At 40.1% G+C, this 15,759-nt stretch overlaps 1 protein-coding gene across 1 annotated transcript in view; it reads right to left on the reverse strand.

The window, feature by feature from the left end:
* LOC144593884 (uncharacterized) overlaps window positions 1-15,759 on the reverse strand; it is a 222,433-nt gene that overhangs the window by 177,949 nt on the left and 28,725 nt on the right. The window contains exons 4-5 of the mRNA XM_078400009.1: window positions 2,289-2,412; window positions 103-378 (exon numbers count right to left, since the gene is read on the reverse strand). Of these exons, the coding sequence (XP_078256135.1) occupies window positions 103-378; window positions 2,289-2,412 (400 nt within the window). The remainder of the gene's footprint in view (window positions 1-102; window positions 379-2,288; window positions 2,413-15,759) is intronic.

Consider the following 15,759-nt stretch of genomic DNA (forward strand, 5'->3'; position numbering starts at 1 on the left):
ACTAAATTTCAAAAAGTTCAACCCTTAATATATAAGCCTTATTATATATAGTATAGAATATAGTGTAACTTCATCTCTTGATGGCCTCTGGCAATTACTTACATCAATGGGAATCTCATCACTGACACGAAGACCAATTGAAGTCTTCCCCTGAACATCAATGTTCTCCAGCTCTTCACTTCGTCTGCTGTCGACCAATTCACAGTCCTTGTAAAGTGACACCAACCCAGACTTCACATTAATTGCCAGCTTGTGCCACTGTCTATCAAACAGAGGGAACAGTTCTCGCTTCCTGAACGTGACATGCATGACATTTCCAGAGTTGGTTTTAGCGCTGTACTCCACTGCCTTCCGACTTCCATCAACAACGATAGAGACCTGAAGGAAGAACAGAAGAGGACACACTGAGGAGAAATTGCCATGCCAAGGAAAATTAACTATGGGTGAATATTTACATCCACTGGCCACCAATAACAGGGGAAGGGGTATTTTTAACCTAAAACTAATTTGAATTTGATTTATTTTAATGTGGGCGAGTAGCCTTTTATTCAAACAATATTTTGCAGATAAACATATGATTTTCACCCAATGGAATTAGAGCAGGAAATCATACCAGCTTCCCAGAAGTGACCAGGTTGCCAGCCATAACTCAATCAGTAACAGTCACACCTCTGAATCAGACGATTTCAGGTTGAAGGTTGAAATCTTACAGGCTCAAGCACAGAAACCTAGCCGAACACTTTCAGCGAGGTATTAAAGGAATGGGCCATTTGCTCCCTATGCCGACTCTGCCATTCACTAAAAGTATAGCTGATCTTTATCCTTAGCTCCACTTTCTTGTAGTAACCTGATATACTTGAATTTCTTAATATCTAAAAATCTATTGATCTCTGCCTTGAATATCTTCAGCGATTAAGCCTTCACAAGTCCCTTGCGTATAGAATTCCTAAGATTCATATCCTCAGAGTAAAATATTTTTTCCATCATAATCCTGTATAACTGACTTTTTATGTTAGTCAGTCCATGCTGGTATATTACTTCCATTACACCGTGTTCTAATCTTGGTTTGTTATCACCTTTCTAAATGTCCAAATGCAGCAGATCAACAAATTTTCCATAAATTACTCTGCTAGTTACAAAATAGTCAAACATTTCAACAGATGTGTCAAATGTGATTTTGGAGATACAAAATACTGAAATACTGGAAAAACTCAGCCAGTCATGAACCAATCAACGTTTTGGGCCAGCACCCCTGAGAACTGAAAGAGTGATGGGTGGCAGAATGGCAGAGTTTACCTACTGCCTCAATGTGACAAAGGAGGAGGAATTCAGTGTTCACATTATAGGCTATACATTGGAGAAACCAAACTCAGATTGGGTGGTCGCTTCACAGAGCATCTATGCTTAGTCTAATGGGGTGATCTTGAGCTTCCTGCTGCATGCCACTTTAGTTCTCAATCGTGCTCCCTGAAGTGGCTGTAAGCTGTGTTGGGGCAGAATTAAGACGTGTACGGCATTGGAAAAATCCAGGTCTATTTCATGATGATTAGCACATTCTGGGCATAATAGGGAAGGACAAGACTGGATTAGTGGTATTCCCTGGTGATAGACAGAGAAAAAGTGCTGCCAGGACCATGTACAAAAAATAACAATTGGGCACTGGGCTTCAGTGAACTTGCATTTTGGCCTGGAAAATTTGGATCTAAACCATTTGCTCTAACTCACAAATGCAAGAGAAAATACAGTGTACAAACACATGCATACATACTCTCCCATTCAAATGCCACTGCTTTACCTGAATGGCACAGTGCCTCCAAATCTTTATCAAAGCTTACTTCACAATGTAAATTGCTGATGCATTTCAGCAAAACAACCGCCTTCAGCTTTAAAAAAAAATATTATACAGATAATGCTGATCTTAAAAAGAATTCTCCTCTTCCTTCCTATGTATTATTCCAGCCACATCCTTAAATTGACACCTTTTCTAACTGGTCTACTGCCCCGATTCCCATCAGCGGCTGCAGAGGGACGAGGGGAAGTATCAAGGGCATCACCTATACGATTTCCATCTCCGTCCACATTCTTTTGCCATCATCTGAACCCTCTACTCTTTGTTTCTGCCGGTTCTAGCTGGTTACCAATACTTCACAAAGACAAATTCTGAGGAGAGATCAGCAAGTGGCTTTTTAACCCATCAGTTATCTCCATAAATGCATGTTTCCAGCAAATTCTAGTACCATTTAAGATCTTGGAATCTGCTAAGACAAAATTGACAGAATTATGCCTACCTGCACATCACCTGACCGATCAGCAATCTTCAACAAGTGCCAGATCTCCTTTCTGCTGCCTCTCTTCAGGCGGAACATGGCAATAAATGAAAAGTCTTCTGGTAACCCATTTGGAAAGATCTGCCTGGACCAAATCACAATAAATCCATTGGCAATAGTTGATAATTCCAAATAAACGTGTGTTTCCTGCACACATGCATTGGGTGCCCAATTCACAGTACATTGGCTGTGTTTATTATGTAATGTCCAAGTCAACTGAACATTTCCAAAATGGATACTGATAGACTTTTGTTGGTCAAGGGCATTAGAGCCGATGGAACACAGTTATAAATCCACGTTAACCTAACTGTAAAATGGAACAGGCTCCAGAGACTCAAGAGACGGAATTCCGATTGCCACATATTTATGTCCAATAAGAAGGACTTAATGTTTTCAGTGAAGGTTTGAATTTTATTCAAAGAATGAGAACCATATATGTTTAAAGTAAAATTTTGATAATGAATATATTTTCATTGTAGTGGAATGAAAAACTGAAAATGTCAGGGGCAAATAGGTGACCACTCTAGGGAATAGTTAAATAATGGATAATACTTTCTGATATAACTTGTTTTATAATGAATGTTGTGAATAAATATTTTATGGGCCTATTTATTTCTTTGCCTGTTTGATTACATATCTGAAGTCTAATGGTGGGAGGAGTTGGGTGATGTGCAGATCCCGAGATATAATTGCTATTCAGGGCCTTGAGTATTCTAAATTTTGCTCTGGAAAGGTACTTCCTATCTTTGAATGTGATCACCAGGAAAGCTGCAAACAAAAAATACCCAGTTACTTTATACTAAAGTTGCATGTTTGTTTTCGTGAACCAATGACAGGTGCCATCATATTCTCACACAGGGCAGTTGACACCTTTTCAGGAAAAAGAGTCCCCGTAAGATAGCAGCCTTGTGCTCTGGCAGTTTTTTTCATTTCCTTTTACATGGGATAATTTTACAATCATATAGTCCCAGTGGAGATCTGTGTTCTGTACAAGAATTAAGGCAACTATGTTGCTGTTCCCACCATTCTCCCTGTAAGGCCAAGTTCCCTTTTGCAGCTGTGGGAACATGAATCAACTGTTCGTTACATGTTGTTTCTTAAAGAACCATCCATTAAATAGACCACACAGAAGTTGCTAATGTATCATCTTCTACTATATTGTTTGAATTGCTTTTAAATCTTCACGTCGACTTGCACAAATTGACTAAGGTATAAATCAGCCTTGGGCAACAGAAATCTGGTAGCCAGCATTACTTTAAGGCAAGCTTACACTTTTTATGCTCTAGAATATTTAATAAAAAATATATAATTCTTCATGATTCCCCGATATTTGACCACTGAAATGAGCATAAAATAGAGTTTAAGAACATAAAACCTTAAAGCATGAATCAAACATGGTTCTGCCATGATGTTATTGCTATACCTCAAGGCAAGTAATATTGGCAAATGATTCACTCTACAAATTCATCACCCAATAAAACAGAAGCTGTCTAATGTCGGTCAATCGACAATGCCAAGTTAGAAGAAAACAGGTTACTCTTTCACCATCAGATAAAAGATATCTTACTGATATTTTCTTGATATACTCCAGCATTTTAACAATTTTCAAATTAGCAAAGGTGTTGATAATCTCATCCTATTGCTTTCAAGCCTGACTATATATAAATATAAAAATCAATAATAGAGGCAGCAAAAATCACAAATTAATACCAAAAGGCACATTTTCATGATCTTTTGATTTAGCCTTTTGGCCTTGATATCAATTACAGAAATCAAATTATATTTAATATTATCTAATAACCAACATAATTCAACTGTTATCGTCGCAAAGTTCATTTTTTCAGAATGAGGGAGTTGCTGAGTAAAAAGTTGACGTAAGGACAGTGGAAAATGTATCAGGTAGTAGCATTTTTTCTGAAGAAGGCACTAGTGTGAGGTATTTTCTTCAGAACAGTTATGATGGAGCCAAGAAACTCAAAAAATTGAATGGTGCCTTTTCAGGAATCAAGGTGGGAAGAGGTCGAGTCAAGGTAGCAGTGATTGGTGGCCTTGTAAAAGAAAATGGCTGCTCAGCTGTCTCCTGAGATGGAGGCAGCAAAGTCGAGAAAAATAAAGGCAGAATCAGATATGGATCATGTAGAAGTGAAGAGGAAATTCGTAGAAAAACTTAAGATTTTTGTGGTCTCTTCAAGAGAAGAAAGCAGAACTAATACCACGATTATTATACAGAATAAAGAGGCGAGTGAGGGGCCTGAGTGGAACTGAAATAATAACTGATACATGTATTCCAGAAATAAAATGGCATAATTTTGCATCGGTCTCGATGAAGAGTTTTGACTGAAAACATCTACTCTTCATTTCACTCCACAGATGCTACTTGACTGGCATCTACAATCTCCTGTGCCTCCATAACCAAGACCCAGGCAAGTTTCAATAGTTATACGTCAAATGTATAACTATTGAAACTTGCCTGGGTCTTGGTGGAGGTAAAACAATATGTTGTTCAACGTGAGTATGTATTTCGCCACGCAAAGATAGAACGTGATGCAGGAAGAGGTCATGCAAGAAGTTAAGGGTAGCACAGTGGCACAGCTAATAGACCTGCTGCTTCACAGCACCAATGAACCAGATTCAATCCTGTTTCTTCGAGGTGCTCTTGCTTCCTCCTGCATCCCAAAGATGAGTAGGATGGTTGGTTAATTGGGCACTGCAAACTGTCCCTGACATATATGTGAGTGGTGGAATCTGGAGGTAGAGGTGATTGGATCGTGAGAATAAAATAGGATTAGGTATATGAATGGATGGTAGATGGTAAGTACAGATTCAGTGGGTTAAATAGTCTGGCTCTATGATTCTCAAGGCATTTCTGGTGAGAAATAGAGGTGCTGAGGGATTGGACATCAGTGGCAAAAATGTGCAGGCTGGGTAAAAATTGACTGGAATTTTTAAGGTGCCATGGACACGGAGGAGAAAGAATAGAGTTAAGACAGGAAAAACTAAGTTCAGCATGGTAAAATCAGGCTGAAATCATGTGCTGATTTGGACTGTCCTGCTTTGTGGATCTTGGAGAGGAGGTGGAAGTGTGTGGTTGGGGTAGAAGGCTAGAGGATCTAAATGGAAGCTATCTAATGATGTTGTGGTCAATGACTGGGTACAATGGTCTGTTGTTCACTGCTTTGGTCGTGGTCCAGAGGGAAGAGTGAATAGATGTCACTGGGCTGACTTTCAGCCTCTACAAGGTATGGGTTTATTTGGCAGGCAATAAGAAGAGTTTTCTCATCAGCAGTTAATAATAATAATAATAATACATTTTATTTATATAGCGCTTTTCATATACTCAAAGACGCTTTACAGAGATTTTGAGAACATAGGGGAAATGAATAAATAGATAAATAAGTAAATAAATAAATGAACAGAGAAAGGAGACAGAAGGTGAGGTGACCTTCAGTGGTTGAAGGCAGTACTGAACAGGTGAGACTTCAGCGATGTTTTGAATATGGTGAGTGTGGGGGAGTCTCTAACGGTTTGGGGTAGTGAGTTCCATAGGGTGGGAGCAGCGATGGAGAAAGCCCTGTCCCCCCAGGATCTGAGTTTAGTCCGGATGTGGGGGGATAGGAGATTGGCAGCGGCAGAGCGGAGGGTGCAGGTGGGAGTGTGCCTGTGGAGGAGGTCGGTCAGGTAGGATGGGGCCAGGTTATGGAGGGCTTTGTAGGTTATGAGGAGGATTTTGTACTGGATTCTCTGGGGGGTGGGGAGCCAGTGGAGTTTATAAAGGACGAAGTTGGGGTTGGGCCTCAGTGAGTGAAATGTTGCAAGATCAATGGGGGGGGGGGGAAGGGGGACAATTAAACAAGTAGGAATAGTGGAAATAATGGAGGTGGTCAATGTTATACTAGCAGTTAACAATGAATCAATCTAGAGAGGGCGAGGAGTCAGAAAGGTTCAGATGAACTAGGAATTCTAGAGACGAGAGAAAGTGTCCACAATCTGGAATGGGCTGAACATTCCAGGCTAAAAATTTAGGCACAGAAGTTCAACATCATACCTTGCTCGGAACTTTACAATGGGGGTGATTAAATCTCTGCAAATTAATGATCACTCTAAATCAGAGAAGGAAAGGTCTGAAGAGAAAGTGGAGAGCATTAGCTGGTCAAATGCTGATGACATCACCAAAACCAGGTGGGACTAGAAGGGAGAAATGGGCTCAGAACTAATTGACTCTGCCCTCTCTGGCCGCTGCTTATTCTACACTTCAAGGAAAATGCATTCTATAGCAGCCATATCTGGGAACAACTGGTTTGTGCGGAAGCCTTGAAGTCTGAACAAAGCCCTCCTGCACCTGCCACACTGGTCCCTGTAGACTTTAGCAACTTTAACTAACTTTAGAAAGTTCCAAGCACTTGACAATTTCCGGCAACGGCTACAGAAGGTCAATCAGCAACAACCTGCATGTTGATCCTGGTGGGGAATCCTTTCTGCCACTGAACACGCACTTAGCGATGTGAAGATAAGACAGGGTGTTAGGTGGATAGTGAGCACCTAACTGGCAATGTTGGCAACAAATCATTTTGCATATTGATCTGCAATGAGATGTCTACTCCATGTACTTTGGAAGACCGTTCACATGCTTATGACCAACCAATATTTTGGCTGAACTCACATGACAACTACACATCACATTAAAACCAATTTGTTACTCTCTGTGCCCAATATATTCAAAGGTAAACTTTGGGGCCAAAATTTACAGACGCAAATTTAGAAAAAGGAGGAGGAACGGTTAACATGCTTGCTCCACTGTAAATAATGCTTTTTTAAAAAAAACTTACCTTTCACACGTCAATAGCATAACAACATAAGAACCAGGTGCAGAAGTTATCCAATGGGTTACTCAAGCTTGATAGATAAATCATGGCCTCTAATTTTGGTTTGAATACCACATCTCTGCTCTCACTTTCTTGAACACTGGCACCTTGCACGACAGCAGATTTGGTAACGGAATTTGCCCTTGCGGAACTCGCAAATCACTACCAAAAGATTTGGGGTATGGAATATGTCCTTATAGGGTGTATGAGACAAAAAAAATAACTAGTGCAAAATACAAAATGTGAAAAAAAACAATTGTTTGTTGATTTCTGTCAAGGGCTTGCATTGCGGAAAATTACAATATGGACGATTTTCTCGGAACATAATACTTCTCATGGCTATGGTCGATACAAAAGCCCAGTCACTTTCTTATTCACATGCTCTTCATTCTCAGCTTTATCTGAAAGTACAGCTGCTTCCTCATGCATGCTGACAACATCAACTTTACCCACCTGCCACCACCACTGCCCTTGACTTTTGCCATGCAGTTTAAATATGTTTCATGCTGTGCTTTATATGTATTTAATAACTGATTCCACAGCACTGAAGGATCGAGAATCCCAAAGCATCTGTGAAAAGACATTCCTCCTCAACTCCGAGTAACAGAGAACTCTCCATATTCTGAAACAATGCTAGATAAACCTGCTAAAGGTAACATTCTCTTAGCATCAACCTGGAGTGAACCCCTTTCAGAATTTCATAAATTTCAATAAGAACACTCCTTATTTTCTAAACCCCAATGCGTGTCTAAACTGTTCAAACTGTCTTCATATGTCAATCCCTTTATCCCAATAATTAAACTAGTGACTCTGCACTGCACTGTATCAATAAGCAACACATCTCCTTCCTGGTGCTCAGAAATAACTTTCAAAATCGGGAGGATAAGACTAAGTATATACAGTGACCAGCAATCAATTAAATACAAACCAAACAAAAGTTTCAAAATCGATAATTTCCTCAAACAGTGTAGGTTTGCTCTTCTCCCATTGTACCACTACCTCTGGTGTTGGCTAGTGATCAGTTCAAAGCCTGTCACTTTCTCATTTAAATCCTCTTCATTCTCCGCTTTGTCTGACAACACAGCTGTTTCCCCATTCATGCAGAAAACATCAGTTTTACCCACCTGTCCCCACCACTTCGCTTGACTTTTGGCCTCTCTCTAAATTCTCGGAATGCTTAGCCACCATCCAGCATTGAATATGCAGAAATCTCATCCAAATAAATATTGACAACCCTCTAAAACTGAAGCAGATGGTTTGCAACCTTGTTGACATATCCAAACCTGTTGATTTTTCCAGCACATAATCATGACATCTCAAATAAAGAATCAGAGACGTGCATAGCATAGAACCGACTCTATCGGCCCACCTTGTCCATGCTGATTGTGATGCCTTCATTGGCTGATTGGACCCATCCACTCCTTAGTTTGTTTAATGAAACACCCATCCATAAGTATGCTTGCTTAGTTCTATTTTCTACAAATAAGGCAACCTAAAACTCAGCTGCCCATGGCCCAACATTCATCCGATCCCATTCACCCATCACTTTTTTGCGTGCTAACCTGCACTGGCTCCGGCTAAGCAATGCTTTGATTTCAATTCGTTATTCTTACTTCGAGAGTACTCGATGGTTTTTTACCTCCCTATGGAAAAATGTTCCTAATGTTGGGCGAGTCCAGAACCAGGGGCCACAGTCTTAGAATAAAGGGGAGGCCATTTAAAACTGAGGTGAGAAGGAACCTTTTCACCCAGAGAGTTGTGAATTTATGGAATTCTCTGACACAGAGGGGAGTGGAGGCCAAATCACTGGATGGATTTAAGAGAGCATTAGATAGAGCTCTAGGGGCTAGTGGAATTAAGGGATATGGGGAGAAGGCAGGCACGGGTTATTGACTGTGGACGATCAGCCATGATCACAATGAATGGCGGTGCTGGCTCGAAGGGCAGAGTGGCCTCCTCCTGCACCTATTTTCTATGTTCTATGTATTAGTGTAATCTCCTTTCATAAAACACTGGAAGCTTCATGCATTCCGCCATTCTAGACCCTTGATCAACCCTGATATGGCACACTCTGGGCCCCGGTAACCTTGGCAACATGCGCAGGATTTCCCATTCTAAGCCTTTCCAGTTCTCGCCCTCTTTTTACATCCACCTCTTTGGCCATCCTTGAGGTCATCAATTATATTATTCACTTAGGTAGGCACAAAATGCTGGAGTAACTCAGTGGGTCAGGCAGCATCTCTAGAGAGAAGGAATGGGTGATGTTTCGGGTCGAGACCCTTCTTCAGACTGCTTTCACAGCTACCTTTGATTTAAACCAGCATCCGCAGTTCTTTCGTACACATATTATTCACTTAGATTGCTCAGATTTTTATTGATAATTTTCCTGTTAAACACTTGTTGATATTTTCATGTTAAACACCTATATAAATGGTAGATTATGCTCTTGTTGTTTATGGCTTAGGCATAGATCAGTTATCACAGTTGGTAGGCATAGAACTATGAAGGGCAGGCTGATGTCCCAGTCATGTTTAAGCCTTCTTAAGTCTATCTGCCATTCCATGTGCTGTTAGCATGGGACAAATTGTCTTCCAGGATAAATTCCAGGAAAGGTTGATAATAAATTGGGTACACATCAGTCTGAAGAAAGGTCATCACCCATTCCTTCTCTCCTAGATGCTGCCTGACCTGCTGAGTTACTCCAGCATTTTGTGATAGCTGCAGGGAAGGTGATGACTTGATCCTGCTTAATTTTGCTGAAAAATATTTTATGCTCTACCCTTCTTAGACTTGTGCAACTCCCTCCATCCTTCAGATCTTCTGCCCGAAAACCTTATTTTGCTCTCTAGAGCTCGTGTGCCTTTTAATGCCCCTGAATGAGCTGTGATTGAAAGCCTCCATTTGAAATAGCAATGCACTGAGTAGAGTTTTCCAATTCACAATTAAATAGTTTCTCAATAAGTTCATGATTTATATATTTTATTTTTGTACAGAGTGAAGAGCTTCAAGATAGTGATGTGAATTTAATTATAGTTTTACGTTCTACACTGAATGGACAGTGCAGGCAGGCACTGCGGCTGACTACAACCTTCTGTTGCAAAACCAGAAAGATTTGTTGCTTTCACAGCTCCTTTAGTTGACCACGAGGTCACATTTGTTGACCCACAGTGAATCAGTTCATGATTAATTAAAATTAATTGGTCTAAACTCCCAATGCTCTCACGTACACCTGTTGGCAGAGCAAGGATGACTTAATTCTCTCGAGTACCATGGCATCTGTTTTAGTCAATGCTCCGTTCAGTTTACAAATGCGTTCAGATTCTGTTTCTGTTGTCATACCTGAATCGAGGTCCGACCAACAGCAATATTGCTTGCAACTGGGAAGTGAATGGGGCTGGAGTGAGTGAATGAAGGTGGTAGCTGCAGCACTCTGTATGTACTTGTTAGAGTGGGGAGGGTCTACATGTGGCATTGAGATTTTCCAAGAATGAAAACAGAAAATTCTGGAAATACATAATAGGTCAAACAGTATCAGTGTGGGCAGCGAAACAGAATTTCAATTTATGCTGTTAACTTTTACTTCTTTCTCCACAGATGCCCGTTGAGTGTTTTCAGAATTTTCTGCTTTTCTCAGTTTTCCAGGATCTGAAGATTTTTTTCTATTATCATCTACAAAAATGTTTCTGATGTGTAAGAAATATGTTTACAATTAACTATCTCTCACAAACCTCTCTCTGCCAGAACCTCTGCTATTTACATCATTTGGTCTCCAATGTATTAGACATTTCCTCTGTGATAATTACTTAAAATGTTAATTCTAAGACAAACTTGTTCTAGTGAAATGCCAACTTTGTTTCTCCCTCCATAGATGTTCCCTGACCCTGCTGAGTATTTACAGCATTTTCCTCTTTAGTTTTAGACTCCAGCATTTCTGCAGATTTTTTTCTTTTTAATGGAACATCTTTAGCTTGTGAGCTCCCAGTAAGAAGCCTCCCACAGCAGTGGTAAATGTCAGGAACAGCAGCCCTTGATTATCCACATTAATATTAATTGCTGATAATGAGCATCAGTATCACTAACTTCCATTTTAGGTAATATGTGTCAAGCAAATACATGAACCTAATAACCATTGATTCCTATTACATAAGGGCTAAAAACGGACGTACTCCACTAGTTTTGATCGCACCAGCAAAATGTCTCATTCTTAAGCTTTTTGCATACCAATGTATTCTTTAAATTGTCATACTGCTCAGGAGACGTCTTGGTCCATTGTGAGCACAGCATTGCTTTGAAAGCTATTCAATAGTCCCATTCCCTGCATTTCCCCTTAATCCTGCATAATTCTCATGTTTTTTCGAGTACTTATTTAATTCACTTTAGACTTTTCTTTAGACTCTGGAGATACAGCATGGAGACAGCCCCTTTGGCTCACCGAGTCCTTACTAACCATCTATCATCCCATACACTAGCACTATCTGACACATTAGGGAGAGTTTTTACAATTCTACCGAAGTCAATTAACCTACAAACCTTTTTGGAGCATGGGAGGAAAGTGGAGCACCCAGAGAAAACCCACATGGTCACAGGGAGAACGTACAAACTCCGTACAGAAAGCACCCGCAATCAGGATTGAACCCAGGTCTCTGGTGCGGTGAGGCAACAACTCTGTGTAGGAAAGAACTGCAGATGCTGGTTTAAATCGAAGGTAGACACAAAATGCCGGAGTAACTCAGCAGGCAGGCAGCATCTCTGGAGAGAAGGAATGGGTGACATTTCGGGTCAAGACTCTTCTTCAGACAAGGCAACAAATCTTCTGCAGCGCTATTGTACTGCCCTTTTGAAAGCTAAAGTGGTTGCACTTGCAAGTGTACAAGTTTGCCAATGGGAAGGCACAACTTTGTGGTGTTATTTACAGAAAACATTATAGCAAGATTACATTTACAGGAGTCCACCTGATCCCTACCCGATCCCTACCCAATTGCGTTCAACTGTAAATGCCTCAAATGCTATTATAGATTTGATTTAGGTGTTGTACGACAGACCCCCTTAAAACAGACATTTAGCTGACACCTGTTACAAAATGAAATGGTAACTGTTCTCCCTAACTGTTCTATAAAAACTATTTTTAAACATCAATACTAAATGTTTTTCTGACTGCCTACTTTCAGGAGAAATGTATATGCTTGTTGAATTTGCCTGACAGAGGCAAATGTTTGGTGATATGTGCTTCGATGTCAATTCATGAAATATGTGTAGAAAGTAATTACTATTTTACTTGCATATTTTTATTGCTTCTTAATGCTCTTCCCCCCTACTGAGTATGTTAGCTTATGCCTTTCTACAATTCCACGGCACCTCAGGAGAGAAGTCCGTGAACCTCAATAGCAGGTGTCAAATGTCTACCGTGTGAAACAACCTAACCTAAATCTATGAACATGTTTGTGGTATTTCTAGCAGGAGGCAACTGGTTAGGGATTAGAAGAACGACTGTTAAGTTCATACTATTATAATGAGGCTATATTGCTGTAAACTAACTAGACACAAGATGCAGGCAGAGTCTGACTATTCTATTGGCAATCCTATACACTGGCAAGTACCATCGCTGAAAGGAATAAAAGGAACAAAGTTATTTATGTAGTATCTTTACTGCGATGGCACAATGTTGTAAATTGCTTTAAGATTCCCTGAGATACAATAAACATAATAGTCAATTTATAATAATCATACGAATGAATAGAAATGAGATAGATAATCAGGGAATCTACTCGAAATGGCACTGATTTGACGGGTTAACATTGCCAACAAAGGCCTTTGGGTGGCTGTGTAACATCCCTTGGAAGTGCTCCCGATAGTGTAAAACCAGGGTGGCCATGGGATAAGTTGTAAACAAGGTTATCTGGTCAATGTGTGAATGGGAATAGTTAGAGACTGAGAACATAGACAAAACACAGATAAAAAGAATAGAGACATCTTCATCGCACATCCTCCCTGCTGCTCAAACAGCTTATTTTCCCTTCTTCCCAGTTTTGCAAAAAGGTCTTAGACCTGAAATGTTAATGTTATTCATCTTACCACACATGATTCTGATGTGATCAGATTTCATCCTAAACTGGTCATCTGACTCACTGTGCCCATCGTGAAGATCTTGTTTTCAGTTGGGTGCTTCATGCATGAATGCTCAGTGGCATTCAGACAGGAACATTATAATGAATGTTTGAACATCATTTCCCTAAAATGTACTCAGGCAAGTGTGGCCTGTGGATGGGGTATTTAACATGGACTTAACTAAGGAGAGCCCAATTTGTGAAGTTTGAGCATCTGAAACTGGGAACCGACTGAACCTCAACGTGGCTTCTCTTCAAGCACCCCTACCCCACTTCATAATTACACTCCAACCACCTCCCTCCAACCTGTTCACAATTCCATTCATGAGCAAGACGCTGATCCTGTTCTGCACTTCCCCAATGCCCTGATGCAATCCAAGATATCCCCACAACTATCCTCCACTCCATATTATGGTTTGAAACAAAACCAGCAGAAACCCATGTGCAAATAAGGGCAAAAGAGTGGATTTTCTCGTGGCTTTCAGAATACCAAACCAGAGATGGAAAATATGAAATTTACTTTGAATATTCATAATTTTGGTTATAAAAATAAACTAACAGACTATTTTGCAAATGTGACCTGACTTTGGTTTGAGGCAGAAAGCATGGCAGCCAATGATGGGACAAAGAGTTGGGGAAAAATAAGAGTAAGAATCAGAGAGCAAGTGCGTAGGCTTGGAGGCTGAAGGAGGCTGGAGAGATATAGAGGAATGAGGACACAATTGGATTTAAACTGATAGGTATAATGAACAGTGGAAGTTCCTACTGGAAATAAAGTGGATGGAATTGTAGAATCTTGCCTTGTCAGGATATCTATAATGCTTCTGACAAGAAACATTATAAGCGTGGCTACCTTTAAACATCATATCCATTTATATGGAGAGTTCAGATAAAACTCAATAATAATTAAAGCTACTCTTTAAATGCATCCCAAAATAAAACATAAATTACTGGGTTCAAGTTCTGGATGTTCTATTTCACTCTCCCGCTATCACTTCAATTTTTATTTTTGAATCCCCAGGGGAACAGATATAATGGGCTAGTTGCTGCCACTATTACTATTGGGAATAGACGGGAGGGGTGGAGTAAATGCTATGCATTTTCAGGAGGTGGACATCACTAGCAAAGCTTATTTTATTTACTTGTATTTATTTATTTATTGCCCATGTTTAGGGTGGCATTGTGCTGCAGCAATTAGTGCTACTTCACAACTCCAGGGACCTGGTTCTGAGCTGACCTTCACTGCCAGGTGGAGCTTGTGCATTCTCCCTGTGATTACATGGGTGAGTGCTCTGGTTTACTCCCTCATCCCAAAGATGTGCCGCTGGATTGTGGCCACTGAACATTAGTTGCAGTGTATATATGCGGCAAAAGAACAAAAATGAGGAATTGGCAGGTGTGCAGTGCTGCAAGAGCACCGCTCTGGCACTTCTGTAAAATAAAAGCCAATGTAAACAGCGGGGAATTTTAACTAGCAGGGAATTTAACAGCAGCCGCTCCCGCACCAGTGACAGCTCCGGCACCTAAAAAATTATCACTGCAACACTGGGATTTGGTGGCATGTTTAGAGAGAATAAATCACAGGAAAATTAAAAGGAGGGATGGGATTGTTTCACAGAGAGCTGGCATGAACCCATTGGGCCGAATGGCCTACTGTTGCATTATGATAAGGCTTAATTATCTTAAGGTGGTGGTAGACTGAACTATTCTTCTTGAAGCTGACAATGCAACTGTAAGCCACAAGAGAAGGGAGAAGTAAACATGTTGGTGTGTGGCTACAGTTTAAGCCAGACCAAGGTGGGGAGATCACTCGGTATGGGGACAGTTCTATCCCTAAATGAGTGAAGCAGTTGGATTTTTATAGTAATCTGGCAGATTTATATTCACATATAATATATATTAACACTTTTATTGTACAATTATATTACTTAGGAGCAGTGCTTTTTTGTGACGGTACACACTGGTACAGTGTATCGGCACATCTAAACAGATTTTCAAATATTTACAATATATTATGAAAAGGTAACTAAAGTAAAAAAAAAAAAAATAATTAAATTAGGTGGTCAAGGCCTTAAACAGCTTACAGAACAATGATCAGCTATGGACAGCAATGGTGGGAATGATATGCGTACTGGCACTGTACTGAAATTATTAAACTACCTGTGATTGGAAGAAACCTTTGCTCCAGGTCTCTGGATTTCTAGTCCAGCAACATAATTCGTTCACTAATGGCTGAACTTATCACGTCAGACCAGAAAAACCAAAGTTCAAAGATTGAAACAGCAAATGTATCTCTAAATTAAAGGTTGATGGAAAAACTATCTTCCTCTAATCATTATACAGTGAAAGAATGTATGATAGATCTATTTATACATCCCATAAGATGCTATCATATATAAGGAAATGACACTGATACTGACACTTATACAGTGACAGTGACTAGATATGGAGCACCATTACCACAAA

Source organism: Rhinoraja longicauda, chromosome 5 (genome assembly GCF_053455715.1).
Source record: "Rhinoraja longicauda isolate Sanriku21f chromosome 5, sRhiLon1.1, whole genome shotgun sequence".
NCBI classification, from domain to species: Eukaryota; Metazoa; Chordata; class Chondrichthyes; order Rajiformes; family Arhynchobatidae; genus Rhinoraja; species Rhinoraja longicauda.